Source organism: Gopherus flavomarginatus, chromosome 8, assembly GCF_025201925.1.
Source record: "Gopherus flavomarginatus isolate rGopFla2 chromosome 8, rGopFla2.mat.asm, whole genome shotgun sequence".
Lineage (NCBI taxonomy): Eukaryota > Metazoa > Chordata > Testudines > Testudinidae > Gopherus > Gopherus flavomarginatus.
The window spans coordinates 23,592,660-23,620,325 of NC_066624.1; the positions used below are offsets into that span (position 1 = coordinate 23,592,660).

General features: G+C 42.3%; 2 protein-coding genes across 2 annotated transcripts in view; one reads left to right on the plus strand and one right to left on the minus strand.

The window, feature by feature from the left end:
* Positions 1 to 1,846: 1,846 nt before the first annotated feature.
* Positions 1,847 to 27,628, minus strand: LOC127056602 (heat shock factor protein 3-like). The gene is made up of 13 exons (XM_050964665.1): positions 27,473 to 27,628; positions 25,342 to 25,450; positions 20,881 to 21,008; positions 18,771 to 18,895; positions 17,808 to 17,883; positions 16,499 to 16,560; positions 15,609 to 15,690; positions 15,211 to 15,338; positions 9,508 to 9,756; positions 6,135 to 6,240; positions 4,982 to 5,047; positions 3,703 to 3,766; positions 1,847 to 2,529 (listed from the first exon to the last, which is right to left on the minus strand). Exons 1-13 carry the CDS (start codon positions 27,590 to 27,592, stop codon positions 2,198 to 2,200), a joined length of 1,647 nt encoding a protein of 548 aa, XP_050820622.1. The 5' UTR covers positions 27,593 to 27,628; the 3' UTR covers positions 1,847 to 2,197.
* Positions 27,626 to 27,666, plus strand: part of HEPH (hephaestin) — a 33,298-nt gene continuing 33,257 nt past the window's right edge. The window contains exon 1 of the mRNA XM_050964622.1: positions 27,626 to 27,655. The gene's annotated coding sequence lies outside the window, so the exon portion shown is untranslated. The remainder of the gene's footprint in view (positions 27,656 to 27,666) is intronic.

Consider the following 27,666-nt stretch of genomic DNA (forward strand, 5'->3'; position numbering starts at 1 on the left):
GGTAAACAAACTGGCCTGGCCCGCCAGAGGCTTTCCCTACACAAGTGGTGACTCGAGTTTGAGAAACACTGATCTAAACCCTCAGATTGAATAAATGATTGGCCCTGCTAATGCAAGGTACATTCACGATGGGTGATTTCAAGAGAGATCAGTAGCAGGAAGTGCAGATGTTCAAATCAAAATGATACAGGAACATCCACATTTCCTGAACTGTGTGGTTTGAGATTGAACAGCCTGGTCTGTACTACTTTGCTACTTTTGGCCAAAGGTAGGGATTGCAAAAATGTGTGAAAACAAAAACCAACCAAGCAAGCTTTTTCAAACCCAAGAATGGGCCAAAACCTTTCAGTTCTTTCTAACAATAGCTTGGGATCCTGAACCCTTAACACCCAGCAGTTAAAGAGATACGAACATGAAACATCACCTAGGTAGAGGGCAGTTCAAAAACACTGGTTTAGGCCAGTCCTTTTGTAAGTTGCACAACTTTAGAAACAGCCGCTTCCTCATTTAACTCAAGACTCAGAGCAGGAGCTACAAACCAGGTTCCAACAGGCAGGAGCTGCAAATTACTCTATCTGAAAATAATGTACCTGGCATCATTAGTCACTAGCCAAATAAATGTGGAACAGTTGTGTTTAGGCCTATCACTCAAACAGCTCAGGTTCTTGATCAGGCACTTTTATGATTCAGGATATTTTAGAGTGTTGGGAATGCAAGTTCATTACAAAACTTAACACAAAGTAAAGTTATTTCACAGCAATTGCCATTCCTTCTAATGGAATTGCATCACATTATTTAATTTGTTGTCTCCAGCTAGCTCCCAGCTGTTTTGCTGGTTCAGGATATTGTCTGTTTAAAGACTATGAACCACACCAGCCTGAGCACAAGCAGGTTACACGTTTGATATCAATGGAGAAGCATCAGGTTATACCAGTGGCTGAATGTGTCTCTACATCAAGGCTGATCACAGGCAGTGGCCAGCAGGAGTACAGGAGGGCTGTTTCAGAGCTCAGGGGAAAAATATTTGACACCACTCTTGCTTTTTTAATAAGCAACTTGGAAATGGGTTTAAAGGTGCTGAACACGTTATTTTTACAGGAGAAAAATATAGCCTTGTAATTAGAACCCTTAGGAAGAGATTTGGGAATAGAGGACATTGGCTAAGGACAAAGTTCTGCCAAAGATGTGCAAATTTCCCAGCACACCATGCCTCAGATATAGCTGAGGGCAGAATCAGGACTAATGTACGAGTCCAGTTGCATGAACAGGGAGATGTTCATGGGTGAAAGAGCAGTGTACAGGAATTGTTTTAAGTTAATGAAAAATCACCATGTGGCTCTTTCAGTTTTGCCTCAAGTGAGTCAAGGCAGAGCTCAAGCTGGTTAAAGCACCTGTCAAGCTTTGTAACAACAGGTGCAGGAAAATGTCAAACTGTGCTCTTTGCTCAGGCAAGATCAGTTTCTGGACTTCTGTGATCCCGAACTACTGAGGCCAAGTGACCCATGCGTATGATATGTCCAAATTACGCCAGAGGAGCTGCCATGCATCGTGCACAAGACATCAGTTAACAGAACACTTAAGAACTCTAGTCAAGGGATGGCTGTTAGCTTATTAAAAAGTAATACTCCATGTTAAAAATACAGTTTTCCATAAGAAAATAATTTTGCCTATATTAATCCCTAGGGGCAAATCTAAGATTAGAAAAAAGTGATATAGGCAGATGCAAACAATCTTAGCAGCAGACAAAATATATTCCATCTTTTCAAATGTTAAAAAAAAAAAAAAAAAAATCTACTTCTAACATGAGACAAGCCACCTAATGAAAGAGACTCTCAGAACAAGTAAATCCCATGTTGCAATACTCAATAGGATGTGACAAGACAGCTAAAAAAATACAGCCCAACTTTACAATAGGATACAGATTTCCTTTTGCAACAATATAAATTTTTTTTACATATTACAGTGCAATATATTGGTGACATTTGCTCCTCTTCCAAATGCCTTCCGTGCTGTGCAGTTCTTGTTTTGACATTGCTTTCAGCTTCTCGCATGAACTGCTCTTGCATTTTTAAGAGACCTTTCATTATCTTTGCATATTAGGCCTGGAGGAAGTGAGCGGAAGGGAAGAGAAGCTTCTAACTTGTACCATCTCTATATTTTACACCAGGAAGCTGACCATAAGATTTTGTGCAAGTTCTCAAGCAGTTTCTATCTCTGAGGCCTCTTCTATAAAGTTAGCAACAGGACTGAGAAGCAGGAGGGGAAATAATTTATACTCTCCATTTCCGTCTTCTGAAAGTAAAGGCTGATCATACAGTTCCAAGGTATCGAGGGATTCAGCCTTGTTTGCTGGAGCTGCCAGTGGTGAAGCTGCTTCGCTACTTGAGGGAAGAGAGATAGCAGGTTTCTCCTCCAGTGAGGACAGGAGAAGATCTTTAGGATCCTCTGTCTTCCCTGCACCTTCAACAGAAGGCAGTTCTTCGAATAATGAAAGCAGAGGGTTGCCCCTGTATTGTATCAGCTGCATGTCTGTAAGGAAACAAACATTTAAACTCCGATTCATGACAGGTGCCAAGAGCAAGGAGGTCTTATTCAAAAAGGGAAATGGGGCGGGGGGAAATTGCTTCAAAAATTCCTTCACTTCAGATATCAGAGACAAACCACCTTTGGCCAGCTGTGAGCCAGAAACAAGAGGATCCCGAGGACTGCATTTAAAGTTTGTGTGAGATGGAGCAGTCTTGGTTGCCTTCATTTTTAGGCTGGACACACAATTTGTGGATGCTACAAATCACATCACAAATGCATTTTAATTAACTTTGTCCAAAATGGCCTGCCCTGACCACTGTAATGCTATACAAATGGCATGCACCAGCCTCTCAACAACTTCCCTCTCCTCACTCTGCTGCTGCTAAAAGTTCCCCTCCTGTCACTCCAAACATCATTCCCTCTCCCTCCAACCCCTTCAGTGGCTTCCTGTCCTTATCACATAGTGCCCTAAAGGCACTACTGAATCTTTCTTGTACTTCCTCCTACTCTGCTTCTAGAGCCACACACGCTGCCGTGTCTTTACAACTGCGCCAATCTCACCCATCTGCCACTCCCCAGCTTGCAGCCTTTGCCATGCTGCATCCTCTGTTTGGAGCAACCTCACACTTCTCAATATGCCTCCTTTCATGAAGCTTTCCCTTGCTGTCACCTCAACCATCTTCTGCTTCAGGCTCCCTTGCATTTCATATTCATGCCTGAAGTAGAGTGCAAACTCATTGGAGCTGGGACCTCATACATCGCATGAAGCTGCATGTACACTTAGCACGCTCCATAAATAAAGTGGACAGAGCATTACATTTTGGGAGCTGCAGTCTACGTGAGCCACACTGCCACAGTAAAAGGGGGTGCAGCTGACCCCACTTTGAAGCTGTCTGAACTGCACTTGCTCCCACCACCCCAAACAGAATTATTAAAAAATGTGAAGTCTCCTTGGTGACATTAAGACATGAAATATTAAATCCAGTAGCTATGCTGATGCAATAGTAAATCCTTAAGGGCTTGACTCAGCTCCCATTAAAGCCAATGGCAAGTCAGAGTCTTGAACAGGAATTGGACTGGGCTCTCAGCTATGGAAGTGAGGTCATACCAACATAGGCTGGGAAAGCTACATTCAAACCCCAATGATGTATTTTTAGGGTTTTCCCTGCTGCCCACCTTTGTTTCCTGTTTCCTGCTCACTTGTTCCTAGCTCTTCAACGCTGCCCGTCAAGTCCTCAATCTAGAGGGTAAGTGAGCACAAAGGCAGAACGTTTAGTAATAGAGAATTTTTAGAATCAGAAATATAACTAGGACTTCCAGCTTTCCGTTAAGTAACGGAGACTGAGGGTAGGGGTAGTCATTAAATAAAATCTCCACCAAAAAAGGCCAAAATGGCATGCATGCACTCTCTCACCCTCCCCTATTTCTATTATTAATCCGCACAGCCCTGATCTTAAGGACTATTGCTGCTCATAAGGGTGAAAGCTGTCAGTGCAGCAAATAGGAGCTTTCAGATACGCTTCTTGTAATTCAGGTAACTAACGTTTCCTGTACACGTTTGCTGCAGCTGTTTTTTGGCAGATGTTTCCCAGTAAATATTGATCTCACCCTAAAACCAAAAGCTCTACTAGCTCTTTTATTCCATCAGGGCAGACCATGAAAAGCTGTTTCAAAGTAATGCTTACAAATTCAAATCACACCTGATGAAAGCTGCCAGCATTTTACTCTGATTAACGTGATCCAAAGCAGGCTGACAGAGAAGCTTATTTAACCAAGGTATATTGTTTCAAGATTTGTAAAATCAGAAGCCATATTTGCACAAGTTATCTGTTTCAAGAGAGGAATTTATGAACTGGATTAAATACCAGCTATAAATTCTGATGTCTCATGTCTCCCCTTAGGAAGCTGCTATGGAGGTGTGTTTGGGATAAGTGTATTTTATTCAAGTTTTTATGTCACGATGAAGAACTGGTGTCAATTCTTAAAGATGACAAATCTTCATCAATGCCCCGTTTACAGAGTTGAGTGTATAACTCATGAATATACGAACTGAGAGCATTTCTGACTAGGTTTCTCCCTCCCCATTATTCTCCACTTCTATTGACAAATCAAAGAATACAACAACAAAGGCAAAATGAGAATGGGTGAAATAAACATTTTCCAAAATAGGTGGGAATATTACAAACTTTAAGGGGACACTCATGACAATTTCCTCTTACTTGCTGCACATAGTAACACCTGAGATAATTCAACAAATCTAAACTTCAAGTTTTTCCCCATTTCTGCTCTTCACTCACTCTGGATAGTGAAACAAACTAGAATGGCAGTTTTTGTGTTGCATCTCCAATCAATTTCACTTGTCACACAGACAACTTGTTGACTAGGGTCAAACAAAAATTCGGCTCCTTCAATACCTCGTCAATCCTTTCCATCAGAAAAATTCCCCAACACTCACATTTTCCATACTGGATGAAACATCTGTCAAGTTCGTGTCCAGGGCTGGGAGCTCAGGATTGAAAGTCTAAAGGTAAAGGGAAAGAACATACTATGTAATATATATTTTATGGAAAATCACAGTGACACACACATAGTATATGCAGGTTCACAAAGGAAGGAGGGGAAAAGGAGGCCAGGCAGATTGGGGAGTCTATTCCTCCCCTCTGCAATGGAAGGACACCACCTTTACTAGAGGATGTGTTACATTCAGCAATATGTAGGGCCTTCCATTTGAGAATCTAAGTGTACTTCACAAGCTTCAGAAGATGATAGATTAGCATTTTCCATATTTTACAGGAACAGAAACAGAGGCACATAGGTAAAGTGTCTTGTCCAGTATCAGAGCACGACAGTAAGAACAGAAAAGAATTCTGATCTCCTATGGCTCAGAACTGCACTGTTGCTAGATAAAACATCTTATAAACTGATTTGGCTGAGATTAAGAGCAACAAGGCCCAAAATACTCGTGATCTTGTTTCCCCAGAGGAGCTGAGAATCCACAGTTCTCACTGATTACAATGGAAGTAGCAAGCACTCTGCTGTACAGGCTGTTAGTTTCTTGCATCTTATGTTCACTGTAGCCCCTCAGGACTTTCCAGTCATTAGATACAAGAAACAGATTGTAACAATGATGCAATGGAAAGTCCCACCACAGTTTGACACACATCTAACCTTATAAACCCTTCATATAGTGACTCTAAAGCAGTGAACACCAACCAAAAAAATATTTAATGCTGCATCATCCTGAATTCCTCAAGAGTTAGGGCAAACAAACACAAATATCTAGTGGGTACACAGGCAACTAAGGCATGGCACGAAGGGAGAATGATAAACAAGCACAATCTGTAATGCTGACAGGTAGGGCAAGTTATATTTCTTGTTCCATGTAACACAGGAAAGCGTACATGAGGGTAACAAACCATAAGATGGTCTGACATGAGTCATTACAGTGACTATTTATAACTGTACTATTTCATTCACTGACATCTGCATTTCTGAGGATCTCCTCCTCTACACACTCCTATGGAATAAAAGCCAACATGAGGAGAAAATGTAAATGCATCAATTATTACATCTGAGAAATCAAAGTGTGCAAATAAGGAGACACTCACATCACTAAAGGATTCAGAGCCAAAGTTAAATTTCTTCCCAGACAGCATCGCCTGGAGCTCCTCAAGACTGGCATCAATACAATTCAGAAAATCCTGAATCTCTTCCCTAAAAGAAATAAAATGACAATGTAAAGCAAGATTCCTCAGAAAACCAGACATGTGCACTGTACTGCAGGCTGCAAACAGCCCAGGGGATAATCTAGTGGCCAAGTGATAGCAGGAGAACAACGTGAAATGGCCAGGACCCATAGTGGGCCACTGCAAGTACAAGATATGTCTCATTCCCATGCCACGGACCCTATTACACTGCAGTGTTGACACATATAGCACTGTTTACTTGTCAGGTAGTCTTCCTCCTCATGCCAATATACCAAAACCTACTGTATCAAAAAGAAGCAGGAAAACCATCTTTGATTCTCCCCTTTCTGCATATATTTTGCTCTCATGTTAAAATTTCTTCCAAATACTCAGGATCCTGCTGTGGTCTGAAATACATGAAGTTTCTCTATTTTAGCTCAGGTTCAGGATGCGCAGCTCTTGCCTTATAGACAGCAGCGCAGAATGCAGCACGGGAAGAACCTGTTTGCAGGAAAGTCGATCTGTATGGACACTGCTTATGTTGTAACACGAGCAGCCAGATTCTTGCCAGGCTGTACCTGCTTCCTATGGTGGCTGGCAGAACACAAAGGGCCTGGCCTCAAATGGAAAGGAAATATGTAATGAATGCAGACTGGCACGCGAGCCAGGAAGGAGAGAGACTGCAACCCCTCACTGTCTGTTGAACTACTTTCCACAGTGGAAAGATATATATACAGCTAAACAATAAACTGTACAAGTGCAATGCAATACTCCAGGTCTTGCATTCTCAGTGAGGTGATATACTACTGGATATTGGGGATTTGCACCCACCACTCCAACAACTGTGTATTGCTGCAGCTATTCATCCCTGAAGGATAGCATCAGGGTCACTATGAAAAAGAGTTACTAGGTGTCATTTGTTCAGTAACCAATCTTGTCAATATGGCTGTCTGTTCTTATGAAACAGGATAAAGGAGAATTCAACCTAAAGCAAGAGCTAATTATAAAAGAATATGCTGGTAGAAGACTGCTTGGCAGAGAGACTATAACCTCTAAGTTACTGATCCAAACCTAGCCCGGGTCAGTACTGACTAACAGTCACTAATGGTTTTCCACATGGCTTACGTGGAGTTCATCTCAGTCCAGCTTCTCTTTTTATCTAATGTGCACTCTCATCCAATAGAACCCATAAAAATGGCACTATTCAGTCCCATTATTAGCAATCCCAGCTACGGCTGAATGGACCATTGAGAGAATTAACTCTCCACCTGTTCTACAGGAATTAATTCCCCATCTGCTTGAGAACCTGGATGTGTAAACCTTCATGTCATTCTCACTGAGATACCTGTTTTGTAGGATAAACAAAGCACCTCAGTTTGTGGGGCTAGTCAGCCTAACATCCTTTCCCAGCAGCATATAAATTCACTGCTGACAGCCTCAAACTCCGGCCAGAGGCAAAGGATTTTTTGCGGTGGTTGGGAGAAGTCCAGCTACATGTTTATTGCTCCCCTCATCTATGCTAACATGCACTTTTAGAATAGGTATTTGCCATGTTATATTGACAGATACAATTAAGTTAGAGATTTCTACCCAGAAGAGACAATGCTCAGTTTCAGGAAATGAGACCTATTTCTGCAGGAATGCCAAGTAGTATTAAGCATCACCCTAATTTAGGGCTTATTTTGAGAATGCTGGTACAGATGGAGAACAGATGATACCTGCTTTCAGTTAGCCACACATGCCCAACAGCTTTCTGTATGACACAGCAGAAAAATTTGAGGATCCACCTATTTTTTCCTATGAAGCCTTGAACAGTTTGTGAAACAATAACCCAAATCACTTATCAATTTGAAGACAGAAAAATTGGAGTGGGTATGTTACAAATTATTGTGTTGAGGAAAAAAGGCTTTTGTGGTTTTTTTTTTTAAATTTAACAAGAGACTCAATACTGCTATCCTGTCTTGCAGGGTTTACAGAACACAGCCTACGGCAGCATTCTCCTCAAAGCTGTCATGTGCCTGTTTTTGCCTGGGCTATTGTCTCAGAACGTTTTGATCCCATGTATCAAAGGTTGATCTGAGCGTATTGTTTTGGACAGTTACTCCTTTTCCCAGAGGGCTCTTTCATGTAGGATTCCATTCAGTCCTGTTCAGTGTGTATGAGGAGCAATCGGAAGAGATAGCGAGATTGATTTGGGCTGTGATGCCATCAGGATACAAGAGATGCACAGATCTGTGTCTAATATTTCCATCAGATCCAGAGGGTTTGGCATTTTTTGCTTTCCTAGTGCTTGACTGAGAATGGCATTTGGAGGGGAACAAATTGGCTAAAACTAACTCTGGACAAGATGCAGCATATGATAGAGGGTTGCAGGCAGAGAACAAATGTATGGTTCCTATCACAACTACTTTGCTCAAGGGGTTTGCAGTTGGAGAGTACTTGCATATCACCAATTACTATTGGTAGCAGTGATAGATGACGACAACACCTGATTTCACTTTAAAGTATTCAGGACCATGTCTCTTTGATCTGGACTTCACTAATGTTGTGCATACTGTTGGAACTTATAGACTGGATAACTGCAAGTGCTCCACAGGGAGCCATCTTACAATATCCCTTAGCACCAGCTGCATGGAACTATTACACAAAAACTTCAACAAATCCACTGGCTTTCTGATTTCTTCTTGGTGCATTTCAAGCTGCTGACTGATTTTTAAAGCCCTACCATATACAGCATGACTCCTGACTAGCAGAAAGACTGCCTCTCTCGCTACAAACTGCCATGGTAGTCGATGACAGCGGGGCCATTTGAGGGGACAATCCTGAGATTTTTTAGTATCTGGAGGATATACATTCTCCGTGAATGACCCACAGCTCTGGAATTCACTCCCCCTGACCTAGTACAGATTGTGCTGACCTTCAACACATGGTGCAAGACCCATCTCTTTTCCAAAGCTTCTGAATGAGGAGTGAGGAATTATGTATCAGAGGGGTAGCCGTGTTAGTCTGGATCTGTAAAAGCAGCAAAGAGTCCTGTGGCACCTTATAGACTAACAGACGTTTTGGAGCATGAGCTTTCGTGGGTGAATACCCACTTCGTCAGATGCATGGGGAATTATGATTAATGGAGGGAAGAGAAGAAGGTCTACATTTTTCAAAAGTATTTGCTGTGTTCCAATATGTACACATGTCTGTAATTAGAAGCATTTTATAAAATTAGCACAGTGTTATGTCACAAGAATACTAGTATATAGACTAGTCACCAGAATTATATTAGTATAAAGATACTCTGTACCTCTCTAGAAAAGCATCACTTTGAGCAGTGGAGCTGCTCTCATTCAAGATGGAATCAATCACCGATGCAGGATCTTCGGGAGCATTAACTTGTGCAGAATGCAGCTCTACAGCATCATTTCCTACTGCACTGGACTCGAGGGGATCGTCAGCAACTTGGGCTGGACAGTCTGGTTCTGTATGACTTAACTCAAGAGGGTGTGATACTTCGCAGACAGGCAGATCCTGTTCTTGAGCGGTCTGGGGCTCTCTAAGAAATACAAGATACATAATGAAAAGTCTCAGGAACACTCAGCTACTACAATAGTTCATAAAAAACATAAGAACAGCCATAATGGGTCAGATCAATGGTCCATCTAGCCTAGTATCCTGCCTTCAGACACTTCAGAGGAAAAGAAAAGAACAGGGCAATTCATGAGTGACTGATCCCCAGTCTCAGTTTATGGCAATCAGAGTTTTAGGGACACCTGGAGCAGGGGAACGCATCCCTCACCATCTTGGCAAACAGCCATTGATGGACCTACCCTCCACAAACTTTATCTAATTCTTTTCTGAACCCAGTTATACTGCTGGCCTTCACAGCATCACACGGCAACAAGTTCCACAGGCTGGCTGTGTGTTGAAACAAGGTACTTCCTTCTGTTTGTTTTAAACCTGTTGTGTATTCGTTTCATTAGATGACCCCGGTTCTTGTGTTATGTGATGGGGTAAATAACACTTCTTTATTCACTTCCTCCACACCATTCAATATTTTATAGACTTCTATCATAAGTCCCTCTTGTATGTCTCTTTCCTAAGCTGAACAGTCCCAGTCTTTTCAAGCTCTCCTTGTATGGAAATGGTTCCACATTCCTAATCCTATTTGTTGCCCTTCTCTGTACTCTTTCCAGTTCTAATAAACCTCTTGAGATGGGGTGACCAGAACTGCACCTGGCATTCAAGATGTGGGTGTGCCATGGATTTATATAGTGGCATTATGATATTTTCTGTCTTATTGTCCATCCCATTCCTAATGGTTCCTAACACTTAACTTTTTAGGCTGCCACTGCACAATGAGCAGATGTTAGAACCATCCACAATGAGCCCACGATCGCTTTCTTGAGTGGTAACAGGTAATTTAAACCCCATCATTTTATATGTATAGTTAGGATTTGGTTTTCCTACTTGTATTACTTTGCATTTATGAACAATGAATGTCATCTGCTATTTTCTTGCCCAGATACCTAGTTTTAGCAGATCCCTCTGGAACGCTTCATAGTCTGCTTTGAACTTAACCACCTTCAGTAATTTTGTATTGTCTGCAAACTTTGCCACCTTACTGGCTACTCCTTTTTCCAGATCATTAATGAATATGTTGAATCGTACTGGTCCCAGTACACATTATTGGGAGGGAGCTGCCATTACCTGTCTCCACTCTGAACACCAACCATTTATTCCTATCCTTTTTCTCCTATCTTTTAACCAGTTACTGATCCACAAAAGGACCTTTCCTCTTATCCTACAACTGCTTAGTTTCCTTAAGAGTCTTTGGTGAGGGACCTTGTTAAACGTTTTCTGAAAGTCCAAGTACGCTATATCTACTAGATCACCCTTGCCCACATGCTTCTTGACACCCTCAAAGAATTCTAATGGATTGGTGAGGCATGCTTTCACTTTATAAAAGCCACTTGGACTCTTCAATGTATTATGTTCATGCTATGAAAATTCTGTTCTTTACGATTGTTCCAGTAAATTTGTCTGATACTGAAGTTAGGCTTACAGGCCTGTAACTACAGTGATAGCTTTTTTAAAAATCAGTGTTACATTTGCTACCTTTCCATCTGGCACAGTGGCTGATTTAAGCGATAGGTTACAGACCACAATCAGTAGTTCTGCAATTTCATATCTGAGTTCCTTCAGAACTCTTGGGTGAATACCCTCTGGCCCTTTTGACTTACTGCTGTTACAGTAATCAATTTTTTCTGAAACCTCCTCTACTGACATCTCAATCTGGGACAGTTCCTCAGGTCTGTCATTTAAAAAGAATGGCTCAGATGTGGGAATCTCCCTCACATCCTCTGCAGTGAAGACTAATACAAAGAATTCATCTAGCTTTTCCATAAATGGTTGCCTTCCTTGAGTGCTCCTTTAGCACCTCAATCGTCCATTGGCTCACTGATGTTCAGCAGGCTTCCTGTTTCTAACATACATAAAGAAAATCTGCTATTAGTTTGTGTCTCTTGCTAATTGCTCTTCAAATTCTTGTCTGGCCAGCCTAATTATACTTTTACGCTTGACTTGCCAGAGTTTATGCCTCATTCTATTTTCCTTAGTAGAATCTGACTTCTAATTTTTAAAAGGATTTTTTTAAATTCTGTTATTTAGCAAAAGTTCCATTTTTTTAGTCCTATTACTGGTAGGGTTTTCTCTTAAATTTGCACTTAGTTTAAGCCTCTATCATAAGGTTTTTTAAAAGTTTCTACGCAGCTAGCAGGGATTTCACTCTTATGAGCGTTCCCTTTAATTTACATTTAACTAATCTCGTCATTTTTGTATAGTTTCACATCCGAAGTGAAATACTACTGTGGTGGGTTTCTTTCGTATTTTCCACCCTTTAAAATTTAAATTACATTACAGTCATTACTACTGACTGGTTCAGCTATTAAAGTCTAACAGTGGTTCACCTGTTAGACCAAATCCTGTTCTCCACTTAGGACTAAATCAAGAATTGCTTCTCCCCTTGTTGGTTCTAGGACTAGCTGCTCCAAGCAGCAGTCATTAATGGTTTCAATTTTCTCTCTGTATCCCATCCTGAGGTGACATGTACCCAGTCAATATGGGGCCAGTCAAAATCTCCATTATTGTGTTTTCTGACTTTGCAGCCTCACTAATCTCCCCGAGCATTTCACAATCACAGTTATGCTCCCTGGTAGTATATGCCTACTGCTACACTCTTGTTATTATGGTACACTGAGTCATTTGTGATTTTACTATATTTGACTCTATGCTTTCTTTCACATATATTGCAACTCCCTCACCAGCATGACCTACTTGGTCATTCCTGTATGTTTTATATTCTGCTATAATCATGTCCCACTGATCACCAGTCCATCAGGTTTCTGTGATCCCTATTATGTCAATATTTTCATTTAATACCAGGCACTCCAGTTCATTCATCATAGTATTTAGATTTCTAGCATTCGTATACAAGCATTTATAAAATTTGTCAATATTAAATTGTCTGCTTTCTGTAACGCAGCGGTGTGCAAACTATCACACGCAGGCCAGATCCAGCCCCTCAGGTCTTTCAATCCAGCCCGTGGGATTGCGCCCCGTGATGCCATGGGCCCCATGCTGCTCTCAGAAGCGGCTGACACCATGTCCCTGCAGCCCCTAGGCAGGGGGGCAGAGATCTCCTTGCGTTGCCCTTGACTCCAGCCACTGCCCCGCCACAGCTCCCATTGCCTGGAAATTGGGAACTGCAGCCAATGGGAGCTTCGGGGAGGTACCTGGAGGTGCAGCAAGGGCAGCCCACAGGGAGCCCTCCGCTCCCCCTCCTCCAGGGGCTACAGTGTTTCCTGGAGCGACGCAGGGCCGGGGACAAGGCAGGCAGCCTTCCCTGGCTCCGGTGCGCGCTGCTGCCACCCCAGAGCTGCTTTAGGTAAGCAGCGCCGTGCCGGAGCCCAAACCCCCCCTGCCCCTCCCCGCCAACTCCCTGCCTGCACCATGCACCCCTCCTGCCCCCCCCACCTCCTGCCACACCCCACATCCCTCCTGCACTCTGCATACCTCCCATACTCTGCACCCCAACCTACATACAATTTCCCCACCTAGATGTGGTCCTCAGCCCAAAAAGTTTTCCCATCTCGATGCACCGTAATAAAATGGGACTCTGCCATTTGACTGTGTCTTCTCTTCAGTTCCTACCTGTACGTTATCAACTACTTTCCTCTTCTCTTTACTAGGAAAGAGTATTTCCTTAAATAAATCCTCCCCTAACGGAAGTCTGTCTGAACCATGCGCTCCTCTGCACATGTTGACTTTCTCCAGCCTTTTTTTGTTTTGAAAACTTCTCTATCAACTTTTTAATTTTACATGCCAACAACCTGGTTTTGTTTTGGTTTAGAAGGAACCCATCCATCCTGTACAGGCTCCTACTTTCCCTGAAAAATTCCCCCATTCCTAATAAACCTGAATCCCTCCTCCCAATATCACCATCTCATCCACACATTCAGATCCTTCAGTTCTGTGTGTTTAACTGGCCCTGCATGTAGAACTTGAAGCATTTCAGAGAATGTTACCATGGAGGTCCCGGACTTCAATTTCTTACCTAGCAGCCTAAATCCAGCTGCCAGGACCTCTCCCTCTACCTTTCCCAACCACCAATATTTCTACTAATCAGATCACTCACAACTATTACCTGTCTCTTCCTAATAACTGGGATTCCCTTGCCCAGGAGGGTATCCACAGTAGGAAAGGATACCATGACATCACCTAGAAGAAGGGTTCTAACCATGGGATCATTTCCCTCCACTCCACCTTCCCTGAGATTTTCATCATTCTCAACAGCACAGAGGCTGTCAGATTTCCCATTACAAGCTTTAACATCTTAGTTCTCAATGCCTTTTAAAGTCTGTCAGATTAAATCCTTTGAGTGCTCAATTCATCATTCCAGTCTCTTGTAAAATTAGTGAAATACCTTTATAAAAAGAGGTGGAGAATCACTTATTATAGCTTAGAAAATGCACTATAATAGAACTTTCTATTTTGAAGAACTGAAGTAGTGTCTGAAAATATGAGAGCTGAAAAAAACTTTCTCCCTAAAAATGGGAGATCATGCTAGATTTGAACTACAATGCTTTGAAGTGAGGCTGTATTTGGTATTGATTGCTGACAACTGCATGGCTTCGGATTTTGTAAGACATGCAGATTGAGAGAAAAAGAAACCATCTGTTTCAAAGACTCCATGCTTTACATGGTTCCTCATTCAGTATGCAGGGACAGGTGATTTTCTTTGGGAACAAAGATCTCTTTTCCCTGGGCTAACTGAAACAGACAAGAAACACTGTCCTTTTTACTTTGGGCATCATTTCTAAAGACTGAGACTTGCCAAATTTACAAACATTTGTTAGGCGACTACATTGGAGTCTTCAGCCAATACAGTAACTGAGTCCCATCTTCAGATCATCTTGGCCCTGTCTAGGCTGTTTTATATTGTTCCTCCCAGACATCCTACAAGAGTCTCAGGTTGCAGGCTGGAGGTTTTCCCCCACCCCATTCATTTAACGGTTATGTTCTGTAGAAAAGAATCGAGGGAACTGGTCAGACTTGGGTAACAACTCTAAGGCTTGCTTTGAATATTATCGCAAAACTTGCCTGGTACCAGGGCCTCAGCATGTAAGCACTTGAGTATGTGCTTAATTTTAAGCAGGTAAAGAGTCCCACAGAATTCAACTCAAGGTGTTTACTTTGATTCAAATCGGATCATTTACATGCTTAAAAGGAAGAACCCACTTAAGTGCTTTGCTGACTTAGTGCCCAAATGACCTGCATATTTTCTAACACACAAAAATAAAAAAAAACACACAATAATCTGTAATGCACTGAATATATTTAAAGATTTGTATAGGCTGTTAAATTTTTAGATTCAAGTAGTGCCACTTATGTGATCATGACAAGTATTAAATATGTCTAAAATGCAAGTACTTTCACATCTCATTCATACCCATCACTTCCGCTTGTATGCACTAGAGCGAGCAGCCCATCAGTGGCATCATCCACAGTGTTGGTGATATCTTGAATAATGATGCCTGTTTCATTTTCACTGTTTGGGTCATGTTCGGAAATAGCCACCTGCGTGCCACAGGAAACAATACAAAGAAAATCAATCATCTGGCATAATAAGGTCATAGTCTCTAATTCTTGATGCAATTGGTGTTCCACATTTAGACTTTTTACATCAAGCATGTGTATTTCCATTGTTTTGGGGTCATAGCAGTAGTTTAACATTTTCTATATCAGAAAATGTTTCACCCAAAGTTGAGGACATTATGGCTGTAAGATTGCTCAACAGACCATACAGTACCAAACACATCCATTAGTCTACGGCCCCTCAAAATTTACCGCATTGCCATGCTCCACAGGTAGGTGAATATATTGCCGGCTGAATTTGGAAGGTGAGGCACCGGAGGCATCTGGTAGAGATCTGAGAAAAAAAAAAATTGAACAAAAATACAGCTGTAATGCAGAGTTAAAAGTAGGAATACAAGTCATAGTAATGCTCAATTTCACACACTTGCTTATGTAGAATAGCAGCAGTAGTTGCTAAGGGCACCTAGGAAGGGACTACTATTTAAGCAATTCAAAGCCATCGAACAGCTGGAGTAAAATGCATGCTCTCATTACTGTTAGCCTCATCCTTCCTATTTTTGTCACACACACTTGTTTTATTGAATAAGAGGGAAAAGTCTTGGGGGCAGGGATAATTTTTTCACATGCTTTGCCCAGCACAAACAGAGCTCTAATGCTGGTTGGGTCAACTGGGCATTAATGCAACACAAATTATAAACAAACAAACGAGAAGGACATTTGCTCTGAAAAGAGTCTGGACAGCAACTTTTAGGACAAATTCTTAGTAGCCCCACACTATAAAAACCACAGAATCACAAAGCCACATTTCAATTAGCAGAACTACAGTTTTAACAGTAACCAAAAGAGAGACACGCAAAATTCAGAAGCCTGTGCTGGCAGCACAGTTAGGAAGCCACGAGTCCCCGCTCTGTTTCTTTCTCATATGTATATAGACAGACATATGCCATACGTTTTTCTGTGAGAAGCAGTGGTATTATGGTCCAAAAAAAGTAAAATCTTTCAAAACAGTCTCCACATAAGAAGTTTGATGACTTGGTTAAAAAAAAAGAATGAGCTAGGAAAAGAGGGAAAAATAATAAAAGGAAGTGTGTTATGGACCTTAACAAGAGCTCTTTGGCCACCAAATAGTCAAAATTAGTTACCTTTTTCTCTTGACTCCCACAACGTAGTTTCCTTTCATCAAACTCAGTATAAACTGAAGGATCTGAGGAAACAAAAGAAAATGTGATCAAATGGAAGAAATAACTCAGTATCAATGTATAGACCTTGCTACAAAATTATCAGCAGAGTGAGAGTACATGTGTTAGATATAAATACTACCATGGCATGACTGTCTTTAGATTAAGGGAAAAAAACAAAATAAGAGGGCCCCCAAAATTAGATCCTCCCAGGTAGGTGAATTATGAACAATTAAAAATCTCTGACACATGCAGCATTAATCATCATCACAGGCAGGATACAGACCAGATAGACCATGAAGTTCCTCCAGGACAATCCCTAAATTTTCATTTTCAAAAATCTCCACTGTCACAATTTAGCAGTCTCTCTCCCCTTGTCTTCGAGATTCCCCCATAGATTTAACTCTACTTGTTCACAATTTCCATGATTTTCTATTCTCCACGAGGTCCCCGCAGTTCCCAAATCCCACACTCTGGCCTGATCTACATTTAAAAGCTTTGCTGTCATAGCTATGCCAGTTAGTAGCACTGGAAAGAACAAAAACAAAACCACACACATCTCTAATCGACACAGGTATGTCAGCAAAAGCCTTAAGGTAGATGCTGTCCTTCTGCTGGCATAAGCCAAGGATGCGCTGGTAGAACTATACCAGAAAACCCTTTCTTGTGTAGAAAAAGCCTCTGTTCTTTCCTATTTCTTCTATGAACAGAAAGATCTTCTCCCAGGCCCTGTATGGAACAGGTCCAGTAAACCTCTATGTACCACATATACTTCAAATCCCTGGTTTATGACCTAAACAATCCACCTTCATTCAGTTTCCTAATTTTCTCACATGCTTCATCACTTCCCCTGAAACCTGCTCTTAACAACACTCTTGAAATTCTCTGCCTCACTTCCTGCTGGACGTATAATAACTGTGATTGCTTTCTCTCTTGCAGAGTTATACTGGGGGGTGGGGGGGGAGAAAGGGAGGGGAAGGTTTGAGTTAGTATCTTTTGTTGGACCACCTTCTGTTGGTGAGAGACAAGTTTTCAAGCATACACAGGCCTGAGGAAGAACTCTGTACACCTGAAAGCTTGTCTCTCTCACCAACCGAAGGTGGTCGCATAAAAGATACTACCTCACTCAAATATCCTGGGACCAACACAGCTACTACAACAACACTGCACATATAACAGCATCATCTGTCATTCTACATAATGAAAAAATGCCATGGAACGTCACTGACAGGAAGAAAGAAGAATAGTAGCACTGAAGAGGCTGCAGTGGTACCTTAGACAGCAGCTTCTGTTGTTGGCTGTGCTTCTGCCTTAGAACAGCCACTTCTTTCCACAGGGCTTTATTTTCCCTGCAACACAGAATAAATCAAGCAGGTAGGGATGAACAGAGAGTTTACTGTGCTCTAGTTCAATTTTCAAATATTTATACTAGCCTGAGGGACTGAAGAAATCATTCCTTCCCTAGGTAACTGGGAATCAGTGACTCAGACCCACCAATCCAGACTCTGGGTTAAACTCGCTCCATCCTCCATCAGGCTGGACCAACCAATTGGTACTGGGGATTTTCACATCCTCTGCTGCTCAGCCACTCATTTTGGTCTGAGGTGTCCATCCAAAGCCTCCTGAGGTACTAAGCCCATAGCTTTCTTTTAACTGGTCATCAACATGTGATGCTCAGAGAAAGAGAGGCTCAGTGTAGCAAGGACCATCTCAGAACAACCTGAATGGCTACTTCAAAGAAACACAAAAGAATGTCTAGCAGGGGATGAAAATACTTACTGAGCTTTGGTTGGTGCTGCTTGCTTGTCAGAGGTCAGAACGGGATAACCCAGTGTCCAGAGGAATGGATCTGCAGGAACAGAGAGACTAGGACATGCAAATTCAATATACAGCTTACCTTCTCTCACATAACCACAACTGACCCTGTTTTGTATTTAGGAAGGCTAAATCACTTCCTGATGCACGCATCGACTACAACACAAATACTGCCATGGATTCTGATGCTGGTCATCAAACAGAAATCGCATGAGTATTACCCAGGCTCTGCATACTGGAGTTGCTGAGCCATGTAGGTAAACGAAACCCGGAGACTGGAAAATGGATTATTCAAAGGAAAGTAAGGGACAATAATGAAGCTATATGCTTTTGATTAATCTGAAACTAAAGTTTGGTTCCATTAATTAAATATAATCAATGTCCAAAATATAAACTCATCTGAAATATAGACACCATTTACCTCCTCATACTAGCCAGTCTGACATCCATGTTGTTCTGTTGCTCCCTCATTTCCTGGACTTCAGAAAGCACTCTGTGTAAATCTTCTGAACAGATTCGGAGATCCTCCGCTCTCACTGCAGAGACCTAAAATGAATTGGGTTGCAAGTGCTTTATTAAGGTCCATACTTCATGCATTTCATTTTTATAAGGAACAGCACAATTTGATTATTGATTCTGCTGAAGAACAGTGTCTGGATTAACTCAATAGACTAGATAAGATTGAAAAAATAAAGTCATACTTTGATGCATGAGAAGTCACATCACTGCAGACAATCTACCACTGTTCATTCATACTTGTTCCCTAAAGAAAACGCTCCACAATCTTTAGATTCTTTTTAGCCTGAAAAGTGTACAAAACCAGGAAGCCAAAAGGAATGTGGCTATCATGGTAGGGTGGGTATTTAACAACATGCATCATGCTGAAAGTTTAGCACAGATTCAATCTTCTCCCCTCAAGGGCTCTCTGTATTACTGACATGAAGATATGCCAATACTGCTAAGAGTACAAACCTGCTGTAACCAGGAGCTAGAAGCAGCCCTGCTTATCGCACAACAGTGACATTATAGACTCTGAAACCAGCCCATATCGAAACAACAAGGAAATAAGGTAGAAGTTTACTGGGATCTGGATTGTTGTATCTAGATAATCCAGAATTACCAGGTGTGCACTAGAGACTTAATTCTTTTCCATCTCTGATTCTATGCTAATGTGGCTGCAGATGGTAATAATCAATAATACATTAGAGATTAAGATGCCTAGTTCGTATCCTGATCAAAATGCATTGCTGTCTGCTTCATTATCAGCACAGCACCAGTTCCCAGAGAGCACAGACAGCTAGAAAGTAAATTCAACTATCAGTCACTCTGTCACTAAAAACTGTTAGGTATTTATCTGGATGAAATGGGATTTACCCCCTTTAGTCTGTATTTAAGTGACAGGGCCATCGGACTGACCACAGACACCCTATAGGAGAGAGTGCTAAGACTCCTCAAAAGCCTCAGTTAGAAGATACTCTTCACTCCAGCCTGCTTTGCCACTGGAAGCCTGAAACAGAGTTTAGCGCAAACACTGCAATTATGACTCCCTTCCAGCTCAAAACAGGAAAGGCTGACGGACGTTTTATCTGCTGTAAGAACCACTCATGTTTGCAGCACAATGAAGACTTGCTTGCCAGACTATTCCATGGCTCAATGTGAATTTTCTTGGCATTAATTAAAATCTTTTGTCTCCAGGCTAGAGGACTTCACCTAACGTAATGGTCTTAGGAAACCACATGAGCCAGCTATTTCAACATACTCGCTCAGTAGAACCAGAAGATAGGTTTGAGCCAAACCAAGCTAACAATTGTAGGAAAAGGGGAGGGAGGGTGGGCGTGCATACGTGTGCGCAGAGAAAGGGAGGAGATGGCAGCATCAGAACAGCAGATAAATTTGGTCCACTTGAGCTGCATGAACTCGAAATCACAAAATAGGGCATCGGGCAAAATAAAATTGTAGCTTCCTAACTAGTCTCTACATCTACAGCCTGGTCTTTAACAACTCAGGCAACACAACAGCCAAAAGGATCTTCCACAGAGCTCAATGCACATTTGCATACTGCCAATTTCCACACTACACTCAGCACAATAATGTTCCCATGTGTACTGCTTGGTAAGGAGGTTTTGGTATCTAATGATCAAATACTGTTTTTACAAAGCCGCTGTTACAAGACAGACTCAGTGTGAGAGTTTAGTATGTGGAAAAGTGCACTAGATTGATGGCCCTGGAGATTGAGGTCATCTGTTTTTCCTCAGGAGAAGTATAATATAAATGGGGCATGCATCCTCTACATTACACCAGGATGACCGTGTGTGGAATTCAGTCTATATGGCAAAATCCAGTCCTCAGCTTGTGCGCTGAACAGGGCAGCAGAAAAAACAAAAACAAACAAATAATCAATCTCTGCACAGGTGAGATAGTGCTTTTTTGGTCATGCAGAATTTTTTAGCTAGGAAGTGGACTAAGACCCAACAACTTATTCCACATAAACTGCCTCTGAAAAAAGAATGAATACGCTCAGTGCACTATACCTTTCGTTTGATGTTTTCCAGTAGGTTTGCTTTCCCTTGTTTAAAGAAAGGGTGCTGGAATTCAATGGCTGCACTCTTCTCTGCTGTAATCATACCATTCTCCAAGGCAATCACTTTCCTGAACCCATCTGTTGAGGAAACATTAGAGCACTCATTTCTCCCAGCAGCCAAAACATGCAGTTAAACAATGAAAACTAAATCCAAGAAAGATGATAATATCTGTAGCACATAAGAATAAAGTTACCAAAAGCAGGACTTGAAAGTGAGACCAAATAACCTTTCCCCTGCCCTCAGCCACTTGACCAATGCTGAACGTCACAGCCAGAGAACGCACCTACAGTACTACTGAGTGTAACTGACGTGGACTAACAGATTCCATTCCCAGGGAATAAAAGGGGATGTTGTTTGGAAAGCAGGCATGGTACAGGACTGGGAGGAAAGAGTTGAACAGTGATTTCCAAGGAATCATGGAAGTTAGAGAGAGACATGCCCTGTTAGGATATCTTGGGTAAATACCTGGCCCACCTGAAGTAATGGTAAAACTCCCATATAACTTCGATGGAGCCATGATTTTACCTATTGTTCATCTCTCGCTCTTACGCTCACACAGCAACTGAATGCATCAGAAACTGCATCTCCTTGTACTACCTTCAGTTAGCAAAATAATGTAGGGAAGAGAGAGGAGAGAAGCCCACAGAGCGGGAGGGGAGACTATGGCTCAGTTTATGTATTCACAAACACATGTACTGCTCTCCCCATGTCACTAAGCAGGAAAGCAGCATTAAAAGCATGTCTGCTCTAAAAACAGCATGGTGATATTGTGTTCTATTTCCATTAGTGCCATAAATACTACGATGAGGATGCGGAGCACACTCTTGAGGGGTAATATGGGTTCTTACTATTCCCAACCAAAGTTTCCAATGTAAATAACATCGTCTGGTTACCAGGATACAGCTCTCTGGGCAACAAGTCTGAAAACTGCACTCAAAGCCTGGCTGGGCCCAGCAGGAATATCAAGCCCCATACATCTGCGATTCTTTGTGGGACAGGGGAGCTTTTACACGTTAAAGTCCAGTCCTGCCACAAGATAACTAGTAACTGTTCATTTAATCCTTTGATGCTCAGAGGTCGTCCACTTCACCCTAAATTCCAAGAGTTTAACAGATCCCCTCATCTCCTACATCCAATACAGAATCTAACAATCAGAAATGTGAACAAGTCCGTACAAATCTACTCAGCCAAGGACAAAGTTCCTTAGTCACTTCACAACATAACCACAAGGGAATGCTGTGAAATGATTAAGGCCCAGTATCACTCTGTTAAGCCACTGAAAATCTGTTTCTTCTGCAAGTCTATATGCAGAACCTACTTTTTAATCCTCCTTTCCCTTCAAAAAGGGATCTGAAATAATGAGATACCTTCCTCTGGTTAGTGACAAGGGAGGATCTCCAAAATAAAGGAGTGCTTTTCTTTGCAGTGATCAGGAACATTCAGTAACTGACTCCTCCAGTTCACTGACATAGTTCCTAAAGAATTATACCCCAGGGAAGGGTCACAGGTAAGCAGAGCTATGTGAGTAACTGATTTTTTTGGCTCTTTCGCTGAACTGGATGGCAGGCAGGGAGCAAAGGGGAAGAGAACACAAGCAAACAACAAAAATAGTTCTTTGGGGGAGGGCTTGGGGGGGTAAACATTTAGTGAAATTGAAGCAAAATTCTAAATGAAAAGTTGTTTCAGATTGAGAGAAATCAAAATATTCTGAAAGCACTGAAACAAAAAAATATTTTGATTTTTTGATTTTGTTCTTTCCAATTAAAACAGAATAGCGAATTCAACACGAACTCATGGTTTCTGTTGACCCAAATCTGCATTTGTTGTCAAAAACAATTTCATTCAGCTCTTCTGATAAGCCTGGGACTTCCCCATGGTACCCTACTCTTTTTTCCCTGAGGTCACACATACAAAACATATTCTGACTGAAAATTTTAGATGAACATCAGAAGTTTCACTAAGAGTAGTTTTTTTATATAGTTTCCATCTCCAGTTGTCCCATGAAGTATTCCAACTACCAGACAACCAGGGATTTGGAGCAATCACATTTTTTAAATTGTTATGCTCCAGCTCCAGGCAAAAACCTACTGGTCTACGCTCTAGCTCCAGACTCCACTCCAAAGCCCTGCAGACAACAACCTGTTTGTTCTGCAGCATAGCACTGTATCATGTCTTTGGAGCAGAACCTCATTCAGCCTTGGCTGACAAACTATAGGGCATACATTTATGGTGTTATAAAAACAACAATGCACCATATTTTCAAGGATGACGTTCAAAAAAAAGTTATGAACGACGAACTTAATCCATCTGATCAACGTGACTAATCCTGTAAAAGCAGCAAAGAGTCCTGTGGCACCTTATAAACTAACAGATGTTTTGGAGCATGAGCTTTCGTAGGTGAATACCCACTTCGTCAGATGCATGTAGTGGAAATTTCCAGGGGCAGGTATATATATATATGCAGGCAAGCTAGAGATAATGAGGTAGTTCAACCAGGGAGGATGAGGCCCTGTTCTAGCAGTTGAGGTGTGAAAACTAAGGGAGGAGAAACTGGTTCTGTAATTGGCAAGCCATTCACAGTTTTTGTTTAATCCTGAGCTGATGGTGTCAAATTTGCGGATGAACTGAAGCTCAGCAGTTTCTCTTTGAAGTCTGGTCCTGAAGTTTTTTTGCTGCAGGATGGCCACCTTAAGGTCTGCTATAGGCCTGGTCCACACTACGCTGTTAAACCGATTTTAACAGCGTTAAATCGATTTAACACTGCACCAGTCCACACTACATTGCTCTTTATATTGATTTAAAGGGGTCTTTAAATAGATTTCTGTACTCCTACAAAACGAGAAGTGTAACGCTAAAATCGATATTACTATATCGATTTAGGGTTAGTGTGGACGCAAATCGACATCATTGGCCTCATTCTTTTACAGTAGCTATCCACAGTGCACCGCTCCAAAAAATCGACGCTAGCCTCGGACCACGGACGCAAACCACCGAATTAATGTGCCTAGTGTGGACGTGTACAATCGACTTTATAATATCTGTTTTATAAAATCGGTTTAAGCTAATTCGAATTTATCCTGTAGTGTAGACGTACCCTGGTGTGGCCAGGGAGGTTGAAGTGTTCTCCTACAGGTTTATGTATACTGCCATTCCTAATATCTGATTTGTGTCCGTTTATCCTTTTCCGTAGCGACTGTCCAGTTTGGCCAGTGTACATAGCAGAGGGGCATTGCTGGCATATGATGATACGCCGTCTGCTATGTACACTGGCCAAACTGGACAGTCGCTACGGAAAAGGATAAACGGACACAAATCAGATATTAGGAATGGCAGTATACATAAACCTGTAGGAGAATACTTCAACCTCCTTGGCCACACTATATCAGACCTTAAGGTGGCCATCCTGCAGCAAAAAAACTTCAGGACCAGACTTCAAAGAGAAACTGCTGAGCTTCAGTTCATCCGCAAATTTGACACCATCAGCTCAGGATTAAACAAAGACTGTGAATTGCTTGCCAATTACAGAACCAGTTTCTCCTCCCTTGGTTTTCACACCTCAACTGCTAGAACAGGGCCTCATCCTCCCTGATTGAACTACCTCATTATCTCTAGCCTGCCTGCACATATATATACCTGCCCCTGGAAATTTCCACCACATGCATCTGAAGAAGTGGGTATTCACCCACGAAAGCTCATGCTCCAAAACATCTGTTAGTCTATAAGGTGCCACAGGACTCTTTGCTGCTTTTACAGATCCAGACTAATACGGCTACCCCTCTGATATGTGACTAATCCTGTTTCAACATAACATGCAGCACAGATTAGAACATTTTGTCCTCCAAAAGATGAATGCACGTGTGTACATACGGTCTTGCTTCCTTTTAAATATGTATAAGTTTAGTACTCACGAAAATGAGGTATTAATAGCACTAGCTGGAGCCAGATATAGAATGCAAGCATCCCATGCACAGCTCTGCCAATACACATCATCCCAAACTACATTCTCTGCTATTTTAGCTCTGGATCCTCTTGAGCAGAGACCAACTATAGCACCCAAGTGAGCAGCAGTTTTGTGAGGCATACAAGCCAAGACTGAGATGAACTCCAGCACCATACACCTCTTCTGTTGCGAGCCAAGCTCAAGACTAGACTAGAGCATTGTATGGGACTATTTTTAACCCCATTCCCACTATTACGGCAGTCAGTCTTGCGAGACCCATGGGATCCTGGTCCTCCTGCAGGCCTCTACACTAGTCCCGCATGGGATTCTAGATTAGACTCCACGTCTTCAGGGGTAAAAAGGTCAGAGTACTCAATCTCCAGCCAACTCCATTCCTTTGTTTAAAGGAATTCCATATCACGGGGTAGCAAATTTAGCAGCATTGACACACAAGAACAGCCATTACTTACACATATTGAGCTGACGTATGAAGCTGCAAATATTGTTGTGTTTGAAGTATTTGGGAAGTAGCTCTTTAGCAAACCTCTGCTCATTCAGAATGCAAAAGCTCTGGCCACCCTAGAAGCAAATTAAGGGTAGAAATTAAAGCACAAATACATTTCCAACCTGTTTACATGCAAATGCCTTCTAGGCTGGTAACAACTTCTTTAAGGAATGAGTAAAATAAATTCAGACAGATTTTTAAGCTGATAGGGTCCCTTTGAGCTCCTAGCAATACAGGGAAAAGTTTATAGTCAGCAGCATTTCTATAGGCAATGGGTGTTATAAACCCTTTTCAATTAAATGTTGAGCCTAAACCGTTTGAAAGCATGCCTCTTGAACAAGCTGTAGTAAGTATGGCACAGTCTTTCTAAAAGCAAGTCTCAGGTCCTCCGACAAAATATAAGCATCGCTTGTGCATGTTAGAATTCAGCCACTGGAGGGCCCTTCCACCTGCCCCAAAGCCAAGCCTTCTGACTTCCTTCTTCTGAGAAGGTTCCTCAGCACTCCATTGCTTTCCTCACAATTGTCATCACATATAAATACATATATAATCTCAAAGAGATACTGAAAGTACAGAGTGTGTAACCCAGCAATAAAAACAGCCATTTTATGGTAGCTGAACTACTCTTAGGTTCATTCTATTTCCAAGTTTAGACTTGCTGGAGCTGGGCTGGTCTTTCACCATCCTCTTGCTGTTTGTGTTTACAGAATGATACAGCTCCTCCTCACCCACACTTCTTATCCTCCCAAGGGCCAAACACAACAAAGCGCTAGCACAGCAGGGACTTTAATCCCATGCTATTTTTAAATAAGTACCATTTGTGTTAACCTCAGTTTCATGTGTCTTCATCTGTATACAATATCCAGAGCCTGACAGAATCATAAGCCAGTCCTACCTCTCTACTATCATCTACCCATGAGGCACAAAATTTGATTTCACTTAAAAGAAGTTGTACAAAACCAAAAATAATTAAATTTTTGCATCTTTTTTTAAAATTTTCCTGCTGTATCTGGAGCTCACACATTGCAACATCATACTGTTGCACACAAGTGAAACCCATTAGTGCACATTTGCTGTTCAAGATTAGATACCAGAAGTAAATAGCGAGAAAGTTAAATTAGATCCTTTCGATTTTGATGTCCTAAGGCACTAATTACAAGGTGAGAGTTGCTTTTCATTAAACTGTTTGTAATTCTGCATCTGACTGATCAACGTATTTAGTTGCACTGGTGCTAATACTAACAACACAAAGGCACTCACACAGTATATGACAGTGGTTCTCAACCTTTCCAGACTACTGTATCCCTTTCAGGGGTCTGAAACCCAACCCGGAGGTGGAAGCATGTAACTTAGCTTTGAGGGCTCCCTTGTGGCATGGTGTCCCAAGCAATTCCCCTGCTTGGCACCCCTAACACTGGTCCTGCACTTGCAACCCACCTAAATCTGTCCCATGATCCTCCTGGGGTTCACAACCCCTGAGCTGAGAAACACTTCTCTAGATGAATTGATGTACCCCCTGGAAGACCTCTGTGTACCCCTGTTTGAGAACTACTGGTATATGATGTATCCAGCTAAAGAAGAGATGGGAAAATGGCTGCAGAAAATCAACACAAATACAGTTGTGTTCCTGGCATACCTACAATTGTGTGTGCATGCAACATATACCCAGACAGACTTTATACCAAGGTAGTTAATTATTTTTGGCAAGGTACAGAGTCTAGAGAAAAGAATAAAATTTCAGGGTTCGGTCAAAAACGTCTGGTGGCCCAGATTCGTCCCACAGTCCACCTACTGACCAGCCTGCTTTACACACCCCCCCCGTCTGAGTGAGTGAGCGTAACCCGTACGGTACATGTGCAAACACAAGGGCTACTCGTGCCCTAGCTCTAACCCCTGCAAACGCCGCCCCTATGTGCTGCTACATTGCTAATGCACCACGCAGTCCTTACCCGGGCACCATCCCCCCCTGTACCCCTGCCTCCCCGCACATCCCGCACCGCCCAGCCCAGGTGCTCTCTCGCCACGCCCCAGGAGGCTTAAACTAGTCGTGCTGCTGCGCATGCGCCTTGCCCCTAGCGGGGGGGGGGGCGGCTTACCCGGCCCCAGGCGATCACATCATCGGTGCCCGGGTCCTCCACCAGAGCCCAGAGCTTCGCCAGGAAGCCAGGCACGGGGGCGGCGCCGGGACCGCCGGCCGCTACCCCCGCTTCCCTCATCCTCGCGCACAGATCGGAGACGACGCAACACGCAAAGCGCAGCACGGAAGCCAACGCCGCTACGTAAGAGGCGG

Bases quoted from the DNA above. Each gene is read 5' to 3' on its own strand.
- LOC127056602 (XM_050964665.1), bottom strand. From the start codon at position 27,592: ATGAGGGAAGCGGGGGTAGCGGCCGGCGGTCCCGGCGCCGCCCCCGTG. The intron at 9,757-15,210 runs GTATGAATGAGA...TGTATTTCTTAG, and splicing joins CATACAAGCGGAAGTGATGG to AGAGCCCCAGACCGCTCAAG. The intron at 6,241-9,507 runs GTACAGAGTATC...TATTTCTTTTAG, and splicing joins AGTGATGCTTTTCTAGAGAG to GGAAGAGATTCAGGATTTTC.